Source organism: Trypanosoma rangeli (genome assembly GCF_003719475.1).
Source record: "Trypanosoma rangeli strain AM80 chromosome Unknown Tra_15.4_contig_00060, whole genome shotgun sequence".
Classification (NCBI taxonomy): domain Eukaryota; phylum Euglenozoa; class Kinetoplastea; order Trypanosomatida; family Trypanosomatidae; genus Trypanosoma; species Trypanosoma rangeli.
Genome location: NW_021705804.1, coordinates 37,691 through 49,305, shown reverse-complemented (window position 1 = coordinate 49,305; position 11,615 = coordinate 37,691). Strand labels below are relative to the sequence as shown.

At 49.9% G+C, this 11,615-nt stretch overlaps 5 protein-coding genes across 5 annotated transcripts in view, besides 12 other annotated features; all 5 read left to right on the top strand.

Annotated features, from left to right (window-relative positions):
* Window positions 1–44: a microsatellite.
* A 181-nt stretch (window positions 45–225) lies between these two features.
* Window positions 226–249: a microsatellite.
* Window positions 227–273: a microsatellite.
* Window positions 274–442: 169 nt separating this feature from the next.
* TraAM80_02593 (isocitrate dehydrogenase) lies at window positions 443–1,687 on the top strand (the record flags this gene model as incomplete). Its single annotated transcript, XM_029379592.1, has 1 exon — window positions 443–1,687. One exon carries the CDS (start codon window positions 443–445, stop codon window positions 1,685–1,687), a length of 1,245 nt encoding a protein of 414 aa, XP_029240583.1.
* A 7-nt stretch (window positions 1,688–1,694) lies between these two features.
* Window positions 1,695–1,729: a sequence feature (A-rich).
* A 491-nt stretch (window positions 1,730–2,220) lies between these two features.
* Window positions 2,221–2,254: a microsatellite.
* Window positions 2,255–2,280: 26 nt separating this feature from the next.
* Window positions 2,281–2,341: a microsatellite.
* A 32-nt stretch (window positions 2,342–2,373) lies between these two features.
* Window positions 2,374–2,411: a sequence feature (A-rich).
* A 253-nt stretch (window positions 2,412–2,664) lies between these two features.
* On the top strand, window positions 2,665–6,297 carry TraAM80_02592 (uncharacterized protein; the record flags this gene model as incomplete). Its single annotated transcript, XM_029379591.1, has 1 exon — window positions 2,665–6,297. One exon carries the CDS (start codon window positions 2,665–2,667, stop codon window positions 6,295–6,297), a length of 3,633 nt encoding a protein of 1,210 aa, XP_029240582.1.
* A 244-nt stretch (window positions 6,298–6,541) lies between these two features.
* Window positions 6,542–6,580: a microsatellite.
* A 54-nt stretch (window positions 6,581–6,634) lies between these two features.
* TraAM80_02591 (putative NUDIX hydrolase) lies at window positions 6,635–7,951 on the top strand (the record flags this gene model as incomplete). The annotated part of the gene is made up of 1 exon (XM_029379590.1): window positions 6,635–7,951. The coding sequence occupies one exon, from the start codon at window positions 6,635–6,637 to the stop codon at window positions 7,949–7,951; it is 1,317 nt and encodes a 438-aa protein (XP_029240581.1).
* Window positions 7,952–8,171: 220 nt separating this feature from the next.
* Window positions 8,172–8,190: a microsatellite.
* A 45-nt stretch (window positions 8,191–8,235) lies between these two features.
* Window positions 8,236–10,488, top strand: TraAM80_02590 (uncharacterized protein; the record flags this gene model as incomplete). Its single annotated transcript, XM_029379589.1, has 1 exon — window positions 8,236–10,488. One exon carries the CDS (start codon window positions 8,236–8,238, stop codon window positions 10,486–10,488), a length of 2,253 nt encoding a protein of 750 aa, XP_029240580.1.
* A 144-nt stretch (window positions 10,489–10,632) lies between these two features.
* Window positions 10,633–10,669: a sequence feature (A-rich).
* Window positions 10,670–10,780: 111 nt separating this feature from the next.
* Window positions 10,781–10,807: a microsatellite.
* Window positions 10,808–10,928: 121 nt separating this feature from the next.
* Window positions 10,929–10,981: a microsatellite.
* A 24-nt stretch (window positions 10,982–11,005) lies between these two features.
* Window positions 11,006–11,615, top strand: part of TraAM80_02589 (uncharacterized protein) — a gene marked incomplete at both ends in the record, with an annotated part of 774 nt that continues 164 nt past the window's right edge. The window contains one exon of the mRNA XM_029379588.1: window positions 11,006–11,615. This exon is cut by the window's right edge and continues 164 nt beyond it. Within this exon, the coding sequence (XP_029240579.1) occupies window positions 11,006–11,615 (610 nt within the window).

Here is an 11,615-nt window from a genome sequence, read left to right as displayed (position 1 = left end):
ATATATATATATATATATATATATATATATATATATATATATATGTTTTGTTTAATGGGATGTTGTACGTCTGAATTGCTTCCTGCTGCGTATAGCCACCTTGCACGCCTCATGAGTGCGCACGCGGATGCACGGCTGGGTGCATGGACGTCCCAGTTGCTGCCGTCGCACTGTTTTATTCCCACCCACTTTGCTGCACGATGTTAAAACGTCCTTGTATCAATGTTTTTTTTGTTTTTGTTTTTGTTTGCTTCTGTGTGTGTGTGTGTGTGTCTCCGCTTCTGCCCGCAGAACACGAAAAATAACAACGCCAGTAAGAGAAACTTGAAAAAAGAGTGAAGAAGGGAGAAAGATAAACCGTGATTCCCCGTGTATTTACTTTACTAATATATATCCACACTGAACAAAGTATTTACAATACAATAAAACACACAAGTGGACGATGTCGCAGAAAATCAAGGTCACTGGAACCGTCGTGGAGCTTGACGGGGACGAGATGACCCGCGTGATTTGGAAGCTGATTAAGGAGAAGCTCATTCTCCCTTTTCTCGATATTCCCATTGAATATTACGACCTTTCATTGGAAAACCGAGACGAAACAGCTGACCAAATCACCGTTGACGCCGCACACGCCATTCAGAAGCACGGCGTTGGCATCAAGTGCGCCACGATCACCCCCGATGAGGCTCGCGTGGAGGAGTTTAAACTTAAACAAATGTGGAAAAGTCCAAATGGCACAATTCGAAATATTTTGGGCGGCACGGTTTTTCGTGAGCCTATTATGTGTAAGAACATTCCGCGCCTGGTGACAACCTGGAAGTACCCCATTGTTATTGGGCGTCACGCGTTTGGCGACCAGTACAGGGCGACCGACGTGGTTTTGGACAGGCCAGGAACCTTTGAAATGCGTTTTGTTCCCGCAGACGGTGGTGAACCGCAGGTGCACAAGGTGTACGACTTCAAGTCGGGCGGTGTTATGATGGGAATGTACAACACGGATGAAAGCATTAAGGCTTTTGCAAAGAGCTGCTTTGAGTACGCCCTTTCCAAGCGGTGGCCCCTCTACTTGTCCACGAAGAACACAATTTTAAAGCGTTACGACGGCCGTTTTAAGGACATTTTTGCGGAAATGTACGCAACGGCATACGTGCATAAGTTTAAAGAGGCCGGGATTTGGTACGAGCACCGTCTCATTGACGATATGGTTGCGTATGCCATGAAGAGTGAGGGTGGGTATGTGTGGGCCTGTAAAAACTACGATGGTGACGTTCAATCTGACTCCATTGCCCAAGGATTTGGCTCGCTTGGCCTCATGACCTCAGTTCTCATGTCTCCGGACGGTCGAGTTGTGGAAGCTGAGGCGGCCCATGGGACCGTGACTCGCCACTACCGGCAGTACCAGCGGAATGAGGAAACGAGTACAAATCCGGTGGCGTCTATCTTTGCCTGGACGCGAGGCCTCATTCACCGCGGCAAGCTGGATAATAACGGAAAGCTCGTCAATTTTGCAACGCTGCTGGAGAAGGTGGTTGTTTCCACTATTGAGGCCGGTTTCATGACGAAGGATCTTGCGATTTGCATAAAGGGGATGCAACACGTCACTCGCAGTGACTACTTGAACACCCACGAGTTCATCCTGAAGCTTTCCGAAGAAATTGGGCGCGCGTATGAGGTCAGCAAGATCTGATTCGATATTATTTCTAGTGTTTGTGTCTATGTTTATGTGTATACGCCTTTTTCTTCTTCTTAAGAAGAGAAGGGAGCCCGTGGAGGAGGAAAAAAAAAACGTTCAAACTGATAAGTCTAATCAAATAAAAAAAAAATTTTTTTTGGTCACCCCATCCACTGCTTCATCTCAGAACTTGCTTTGGCGTTTTCAAAGAGCCCGGTTTAGAAGGCACTGACGGCAGTCTTCCCCCCGACGACTAGAAACCCCTTTTGTGCGGGGGGAACCAGGCTGATGCGTGCCTCACCAAGGACTGTCATTTTGTGTCTTCATAATACGTCCCGGTCATCGTGATACGTCTTTTCAATTTGTTTGTGTAGTTGGAGGGCAGAGCGGTGGGTAATACGTCCTACAAGGGTTGGTTGTTGGGGGTGGAATGAACGAAAAGGTACGTGTAAGTGGTGTTGGTGGTAGCGTTTTTCTTCTTGTGGATATGAAATGAAACGGAGCAGCCCACCTTCAGGTGTGTACTCTTGCAGAAATGCACGGAGAGGGAAAGGGAAAAAGAAAGAAAGAAATACATAAAGAGCGGTAGAATTGAATGCTGCAGAAGATTGTTGTTGTTGCTATTGTTTGTATATGTATTTTGGGTTGTGTTCTTGCGTGTGTTGGTTGGCAACGTGGTATTCATAATATGGACTTTTCACTTTATTTATTTTTTATTTATTTTATTATTATTTTTTTTCGGTGGTACCTATTAAATATATAGTTCGGTAACAAGACGTTTCAGAAGAAAAAAAAAATATCATTATTATTATTTAGCTCCCACCGTTATTGTTTACATCCCAGGTTTTGGTATACGTGTGCTTCTACGTGGTGCACTGCCCACATTGCACACTATGGGATGAATTTCTTTTTTGTCTTGTATTTGTTTGCCTTCATCTCATATTGTTTTGCGGCGGGGTCAATTCAAGTACGTACACACGGTTGCGTAGGAAATGGTTGTTTTTGATCCCGCAAAGTTTTTGTCGGACATAAGGGATGTAGATAAGGATTTACGGGAAATGGCCTTGTTTGACCTGCAACAGGCGCTGAGGGAACCGGGGTTTCACCTGAGTGAGAGTGACGGCGACATGGTGCTGGAGATGGTGCTGCGTTGCTTTACCAAGGACGAACCCGACAGGGAGGTACGCAACAATGCCATTCAGGTCGCACCACGACTTTTCTTTGTTTGCAGTGAACGTCAGCAGATCCGCTTGTTCTCCTTTTTGTGTGCTGCGGCTACGTTGCGGGGAACGGAATTTGGTGATAGGGGGTCGTCGGAGCTATTGGAGAGTTCAGCGTTTGCTGTTGGGCTTTGCAGCGAGGCCGTGGCGGAGAAGGCGCGGTTGAATGTGGATGTTTGGCAGCGTTTACTGCCTGTTGCACACCGTATCAATACAACGCTTCTCGCCAAACTGAACGACAAGAACGTGGATATTTGCAGGGGCGGAATGTACGATGCCATGATTGCACTCATTGTTCCTTTTGCGCGTACGTATCCGTGCGAAGTGCGTGACGACATAGCAAAGATGGCGTTGCTGGATTTTTCCGGCACAGGCTCCACTTGTCGTTGTGTCATTGCCTGTCTTTCGCTGCTGTCGCCGTTTTTAAGCGAAGCTGCATTTAATGATGTCCGTCAAACGGCAATTCGCGGGCTTCAGAGGGCTGACCCCAGTGCAAGGTTGCTGCCACACCTGCATTTGTACGACGCTTTGGTAAAACATTCTCCTCTGCGCATGATGACAGACGTCTGTGCAGTGATGCGTGTCCTTTTAACGGAGATGCGACGACGCATGAACGAATACGCGTCAGACGACGACGATATCTGTGACGCGTTGATGCGTGTCATGAATTCCATGGTGTGTCAATACCCGAGTGACCTCTCCGCCCTGCATGGCGACATCTTTGACTGTTGTATCTCGTTGATGCGTTTTGACCCCAACTATTGCGCGGACGCAGAAGACGAGGTGGAGGCGGAGACGGAGACGGAGGACACCTACGCAGATTATTACTTGGAACTAGAGGAGGTGGACATGTCATGGAAGTTACGCATGTGGGCTGCCAAACTTCTTTCTTCCTTGATACAAGTGTCACCCACCGCGGAGGCCTTGATTCGGCGCCTGTGCAAAGCCGATTTTGCTGCAGTGAACGACAGGGTGGAGGAGGTGCAACTGGCCAATCTGCACTTGGTAAATGCTATTGCGCAGCAACCGTGTGGCGGTGAGGTACCCTCCATATTCCTGGAGGTGGTGGAACCTTTATTAACGTGTGTTTGTGGCTCCAGTCAAAAGGTGAGTATAACGGCTATAAAGTCCCTGCAACTCATGTTTGAACTGCATGGAGCCGCGCTTATTCAAATCGGCGAGGCGGTGTGTCGTGTTGTGTCTGAACTTGTCGTGAGGGACACGAATGGCACGAGCCTCTTTAATTCAGAAGTCATAACGTTGTCGCAATGCGTGATGGACGCTACCTTGCTGGAGCCTAAAAAGGCGTTCATGGCAGCCAAACTCTTTGACACCATTTTTTACATGATTAGTAAAGGCCAGCTTGACAACGTTAGCGACCGCGCGCTTCGCATGCTCAGGATAATGACGCGTGTTGCCCTCACCACGGGCGCCTCCTGCACTGATCGTTGTGTGACATTGTGTTTTTTTCTGCTAGAGACGAAGTTAACGGACGTGGAGGTGTCCCAGGCCGCAACGACGGCCATAGGGAGGTGTCTTTCTAGTCTTCTCGAAACACTTCCAACGGACGCCGTGTGCGACATTTTACAGCGATTGATTTTGCTTGCAGAGACAAACTGGAATGCGCTAGAGGTGCTGGGCTCCGTGCTTGGCAACTCCACCGCAATTCGCGTGCCAGCCGACCTCTTGGAGCGGATTGTGAAGTATACCATAAAATGCCCTCGCCCACAGCAGCACGTGATCTTTGGGGTTGTGAGGGACACTTTAAGAAACGGATCAGAACTCACAAGTGAAGCACTGCATCATGTGATGCAAATGGTAGAGCGGGACACCTTCACAAGCAAGAATGTTGTGCTCCTGGAGGTCGCTTTAGAACTGTTAACCGAGGTTTGCAAGAAATACCCGCACGTGATTGAGCAAATGCTAAGCGTGATACTTGCAGGTGTTTGGAGTGTCCTGGAAACGGTGATAACCCCGGCTGCTCCCTTACAGACTCGGGTTGTAGCAAACACCGTGACCTTTTTCCATGCAATTTGTTTGCAGCTACCACAACACCGTCCCGCACTGCTTGAGGCGGTATTGAGGCGAACAGTAGCCTCTGCCTCTCCTGACATTTATAGCGAGCTCTTGGGCGGCATTGTCCTTGACAATGGAGAGCTGCTGGATCAAATTTCCTCCTGTTGTGCTCAAAACGAGGATATGGTTTGTCTCTGTGTGGGGACAACAGGCTGTTCCCAGCCCCTCCCTGATACGTGGAGGGCGCGGCTGGTGGAAAATTTTGTCAGCGCAGGTTCAGAAGCGGCACGTCGTTTGGCGTTGTTGTCGATTAGCCGGGCTGCGGTAAACCCACAAAATATTTCACTCGTAACGCAAGTGGTGGAGTGCGCGGTGACGGGGCAGAAGGATCGGTCGCTGTATTGGCGGCTACTCAGGGAAATGACGAGTACAGCGGCCTCGCAGGTGGTATCCTCCTTCAGCGAACATACATTCTGTAAACTTGTCATGGAACGTCTTTTGGAGAATGTATTGGAGGATGACGTGGAAACATCTGCCGCGGTTCTTGGAAGCTTCCTCTCGTTTGATCTGATGGATCTTATTGATATTACACGCCGTTGCTTGAACAGCGACTCGGAACTTGTTAAAGCAACGTGCATATCCACCCAGCGCTACGTTATCTCACACTGCAAAAGCGAAGACATTAATCCTCAGCTGACCGGCGTTATTGAAGAGTCACTCCGACATTTGAGACGCACCTCTTCCGTTTATGTTCGGCTCTCAGCCTTACAACTGTTTGCAAGCGTGGCGTCTTCTCAGCCTCAGCTTTTGCTTACCCCAACCATGCGGGATGTGGTGTACCCCAACGTGCTTGCTGAACTTGTTGAAGATTTGAGTCTTGTTTTGACCGTCAATCTTGGTGGATATACGCATCGAGATGACAAGGGAATAGAAGTTCGGCGACTGGCGTTTGAGAGTATTGCTATTCTGCTTAGGGAGACAGGGCGGCAACGCAGAGGAACAGTGTTGGAATTTTTTGCGCGTTTTGAAGAGCTTCTCCAGTGTCTGGTTCATGCCTGCGGTCCACAGGAGAAGGGTGAGACGGATGTGGGGTTGAATAATCAGGCTAAAACACTTTTGGTACGGCTTGTGAAAACGTACCCCAATCTACCCTGGAGTGACGCCTTGCTCACCTCCTTGCATGCCAAACTAAAGGCAGTGTTGGAAACGAACAGTAAGACTACCGCTGCGGATGCTGAGAAGGCGCGAGTAAACATGATGTATACGTTAAGTTGTGTGATGCGACTGACGGAGTGCGTGCCCTTTGCCTACCTGCCACAGTTTCAGCCACTTCTTCTAATGGCTCAGGGCTCACCTTTATTGACGGAATCAATGCGACTCGTGTTGTGAAGCGAGGTGTTTTTCTCATTTATTTATTTGTTCGTTTCTCATGTTTGTGCTCCTTTGTAACGGGTCTGGTTAGGCCTTTCGTTTCTTCTCACAGCTATTATGTGTCTTGTCAGCTCATTTTTTTCCGAGTTGCCGAACGATGGCCGCAGTCTTACATGAATACGGGCACATAGACATACAGCCACGCACATTCCTTGGGATTTTTTTTTATTGTTGTCTTCTTTCCCTTTTTAAATTTAATTTGGTGTGTTGTTGTTGTTTTGTGTGTGTGTGTTTGTGTGTGCATGCGTCTCTCGGTGTTTGGTTGGTTTCGTATGAGGCTAGGGCGGGGGCCGGAATGTTTCGTTTGGGTTTCTTGCTGCGATGTGCAGGGAAAGAAATTGTACTATCAACACCCGCCGAGGTTACCGTGCTAAGGAAGGTGCTTTGCCCGACTATTCAGCCGTCGGAGCTGGCTTCCCTTGCTGCCGACACTGCGGCAGCAATGCGGCGTCTGGATATTCCTTCCACAGTCACTATCATCCAGCTGTTTGCACAGCACGGTGTGCGCCATGAGGATCTAATGCTGACGGGTCTCTGGAAGGTCTTCAAAGCGGACTGGCCTTTGCTTGTTGGAAAGGGAGAAACGGGATTGATGCGGGATTTTGCTGCTTGCACGGCGACAGCCTTTTGTCTGACGTTTCGCGAGGGGTTCGTGCATGACCCGCAATTACTGGCCATTGCTTTTGGACGATGTGTGGAGTGTGCTCCCCACTTGTCCTTTCACGGCGTCGTTGATGCGTACGAGGGTATTCGTCTCTTTGGTCGAAGGTACTTTAGTCTCACAGAGGTGGCATTGTACTCGGGAGGAGTAGATGCGGACCCGCAGGCACTTGACGCCGTCAAGGAGCCTTCCTCCTCTACGATTTTATCCAGCCAGCCAAACCTTGTGGACGTGCTTTGTGGCGAGTTGGAGTCTCGGTTAAGGCTGACAATAGATGGGGTCTGTGAACACGATGCCGCCGATGTCGTGCGGTTAATGCACTCGCTCTCCACTGTGGGGGTGATGAATGCCGACACCCTTGTCTCCCTCCGAAGGCTGATTGAGTCTATGCACGTGACCACTGAACTGTTTGTAGACCTCTTAGCAGGCGTGCTTGGGATTCATACGCGCGTCATAGATGTCTTGGAACACGAAGGCGACGATGCCTGGCTGCTGTCCGAGCGTTCAGCTCTAGTGAAGGTGTTAACGGAGAAACTTCCACGGAACTTGTTTGGTGATCGTCGCCGCTGCGACCCACAACTGGTATTGGGGCTGCGACAAGTATTCGAGATGCATCCTGCCCTTGCTGAGGACGCACCAAGCCTGTGGGATGCTGTTCGCGTGGTTCGTGTGGCGCACAAGCATGCGACAAGTCAGAAGGAGAAGAAACACCGTCTCGGGGGCGCCTTGTTTAGGCCTGAGTACGCTGTGAAGGTGAAGTCGATCGTGCCGGATCGGTCAGAGGCCGAGCGGTTTGTTCCACCCCAGTTTAAGACGTGGCGTGGTCTCGGTGCCAAGAATTGCCGCCATCAGGGATCGGCAACGCCGCAAAAGATGGGCTTCGGCACGCGTCGGATATCGAGGGACTACATCAAACAAAAACGCAGGAAGTTTGCTCCTGCAGTATGGTGAGACCTTCTTGCTTTCCCCACACACAGAAAAAGAGGTGAGAGGAGCGCCAGAATCAACGCGGCGGTGAATTGGTTGCATCTGTTGATATAAAACAAAAGGAAAGGAGCAAAAAAGAGGCAGCTGTGAGAGGTGTCTCGAGTCAATGCAGTACCTGCGACACCTGTCGAGTTGTTGGTTTTTTTGTGTTATTGCTGGTTTGTGGCAGCTGCCGAAGAGGCGATTTCTTTTTTTTTTTTTTTCTCCGCCCCACCGCTTCCACAGGCATGAAAAGGATGGAAACTAGAATGGGCCCAAAGTTCATTGAAACGGAGGTGGAGTTTGGTAAGCGGCTTCACGGCAGTCGGAAACATGCTGCTGGCAGTGGGGAGGCAGGAGAGGCAAGGAAAGTAGCGAGGTTGCTGCCGCTTTCGGTGGTTCCTCGGAGCGCGGCATTGAAAGCGCTGCAGCCCAGGGAACTGCCTCCGCTGGCATTGGGCCCCTACCCCCAACTCTCGGTCTGGCCCTCGAAGCATAAACGTTCCGTGGGAGGATCTTATCCTCCGCTTGCGCTACAGCTGGAGGCATTTATTAGGAAAGAGCAACAACTGTACCTTCACGAACACCGTGACTGCACGCATGCCGATACACTTCATATTGTGCGAGAGGCATTTTCGGTTTTAATTGAACATTTTATGGAGTACAGAAGAGTCCTCTCGTTCATTCGCGAGGAATACGAGTCAACCATTGACGAAGCTACGAGTGAGCTGCGACGCTTGCGGGCACGTAATTTAGAAAACGAGAGCGAGCGTAGTTTCCACACAATGGAGCTTATGCGTCAGCGTGAAGGGCTTACCACTGTCATCAGTAATCAACAAGCGCAATTGCAGGCCACACAGGGGCTGATTCACTCCCTGCGAGACCAGGTGGCGATGCTTGAAAAATCCAATAGTGATTTATCTGCTGAGGTGAAAGCTACGAAAAAAATGTTTGATGAAAGCATGATGACGTCAAAGCTTTTAAAAGACGCCATGGTTGAAGAGACGGCACGCAACGCCCAACTTATAAATTTGCACAAGTCAGATGAACGGGAGGTAGGTCGGTTGAATGCCCAAATAAACCTGCTGAGGGAAAAGCTTGACGAGGCGGATAAGCGGATTCATACGCTTGTACGGCAGGTGATGTTTAGTTTAGGAACGACAAAGTATAAGAAGCTAGATGAATCAATTGCCAGTGAGCGTGGGTTCTCATCCACTAGTTTAGCTAATTCAGAGAAGGACACGGATCAATCCGTTGTTGCGCTTCAACGTCGGATTGATGACTTGCTGCTTGCGTATGAGCAGTTGAAGCAGCAGAAAACCGAGGCGAAGAAGTCATTTAAAGGTGAGGGGGATAAACATCTCAAGGGAGAGGCGAGTCCGGTTTTTCACGAGGAGTCGGGGGTGGCTGTGGCAGCCACAGTGGACACTAGTAGTAAACTTATTCAGTCGTGGTTACAAGAGGAGAACCTCACGGCGCAAGAAGTTGACAAGTTGGATTTTCTTCTCCCTCCAGGGAATTGGGAAGATGATCCACTCTCCTTCTTGAAGGTGTGTCACCCTGTGCGTAACCTGCGCATGACGAGGGAGGTTGTGGTTAGTGCGCTTCGTGAGTTTTGGTCATTGCGTCAGTTGCAATTTCATGTGCCGCTGAAATCGTTCTTTATGGAGTGGCTACATAAAAAAGTGGGGCCAGGGAAAGCGGCGGAGGAAATTGGACTGAATCTTCTATCGGTGTGTCAAAGAAATCTCGACGACCCTGAGTGTCGTGCGATGTTGTTGGTGCTGCGTTCATTTCTGCCAGAGGATGTGGTGCTGTCGTGGCAGAAGGACATTAAGGAGCTGGAGGGGGCGTGTCAGGACTCTCCCCACCTTGTAGATGGAACCATTGAAACAGCGTTTATTGAAAACGCGTTAAGGATTGTCATGCCCGAGAAGAGCTATGTGCACATGTTGGAGCTTCGGTTGTACCTCTGGCGCCTCAGCGAGGGGTCGGGACGGGTGCCTATCGACGTGCTTTTCAATGAAAGTGGTCATTTTGCCCACATGCTGCGGAGACAGTTTCTCTACGAGGTCGAAGAGTTTACGCTGCAGGTCGTCGAGAGCATCCGACTGCTATCAAAGGACTCCACTACTGTACGACTGCACGACATAACGGAGACTATCAGTAAGTTGGACGGGGGTATTCCTAAAGGGACGCTGCACCGACTTGTGGCGGAGGCGACTCAGCTGACGGCTATTGATGTTGTCAAGGCGGATGCGGACTTCCGAGTGAAACTCCAAACCGTTTTGCATCGTTTCCGCAGTGCGGTGCTTCTGCGGAGAGCAACACCATGTCTGGGTGATGACTCTGCGCTTGATCAGGAGGAAGACAAGAGTGTCAGGGATGAAGATGAAGATGCAGACGAGGAAGACAAGGAGGGCGATGGCGATGAGGGTGGTAAGGGTGCGGCGTGTCCTCCGCCTTCACATCTCAGTTCTCTTCAAACCTCGATCGAGTTGCCGTCAACGCCGTTAAGTTGATTAATCCGATTCCTCTCAATCAATTTCATAAAAAAAAACATGGTGTTATTTGTACTGTTGTTGTTATTGTTTTACCGCCTCTCGATGAGAGACGCGTGTCGTGTATGTAATGTATGCGCTCATACAGCGTGTGGGGAAGAGGAATTTGTATTGTGTTCTTTTGTTTTTTTTGTTTTTTCTTGTACTACTACTACTATTTGTCCGTTTATTTGTGGCCGCTGGCTTTGGGCGAGGAGTGCGGCTCTTCTACGCTTTTTTGCCTGCCTCTTTCTTATCCATATGCCTCAATTTCCTCCTTTCTCTCTCTCTCTCTCTCTCTTACACACACACACACAGTGGGTGTGGGTCTGCCTGACGATTGGAGTTTCGCGGTTGGTGGACGCGGTATTTCCCTATTTTGTTCTCACACTTGTTTGGTCAGCGTTGTTGCGGGCCGGTCCATATCTATACATCTGTATACATTTGTATACATCGGTATATATATATATATATACTTCACCGTGGTGGCCTATTAATAATGGCAAGTGTGATTGCCCACTTTATCGTTATCCTGCTGGGTACCGTCGTATTTGCCGCGTCGAATGCTGCCGTCTCTGATGCTGTGGAGTCGTCAAGGCCACTTCCGCTGCATGACGCTGCCGCTTCTATGGGCCCTGTCACTGTCACTGCCTTAGACACAGCCATGTCTAGTGCCACGGTTACCGCAGTCCCTGTCTCTAGATCCTTGACTTCCAGTGCGACGTTGCTTCCGCCCTCGCCTGAGCGCACCGTCACTGCGAGTGAGCGCTACAGTGTGACACCCACGGTCCCGTCTTTGCCGGCGCTAGTGGTGTGGATTGACGTCTACTTCGAGGTTGAGAGCACTGCCCTCACCCCTGTGAAGCTCGTAGCCCTGCTGCGCCAGGTGGTGTGGAACAACAAAAGCATAAATATGGTGGGCGGCAGCATCTTTGCTGACACTTGGGATCAGATTCTTTTCGAGTCTGTGTCGCACGCCTGTCAGGCACTGGCGGCCGCTAACAAGGGCAAACTGCTTGGCGTGCTAAACGCGTCCTACTCGCCTCCTGTCACCCCAACTCATAAGAACAGCGGCTACATTGTTGTGATAGTGGCTGTGGGGGTTGTGA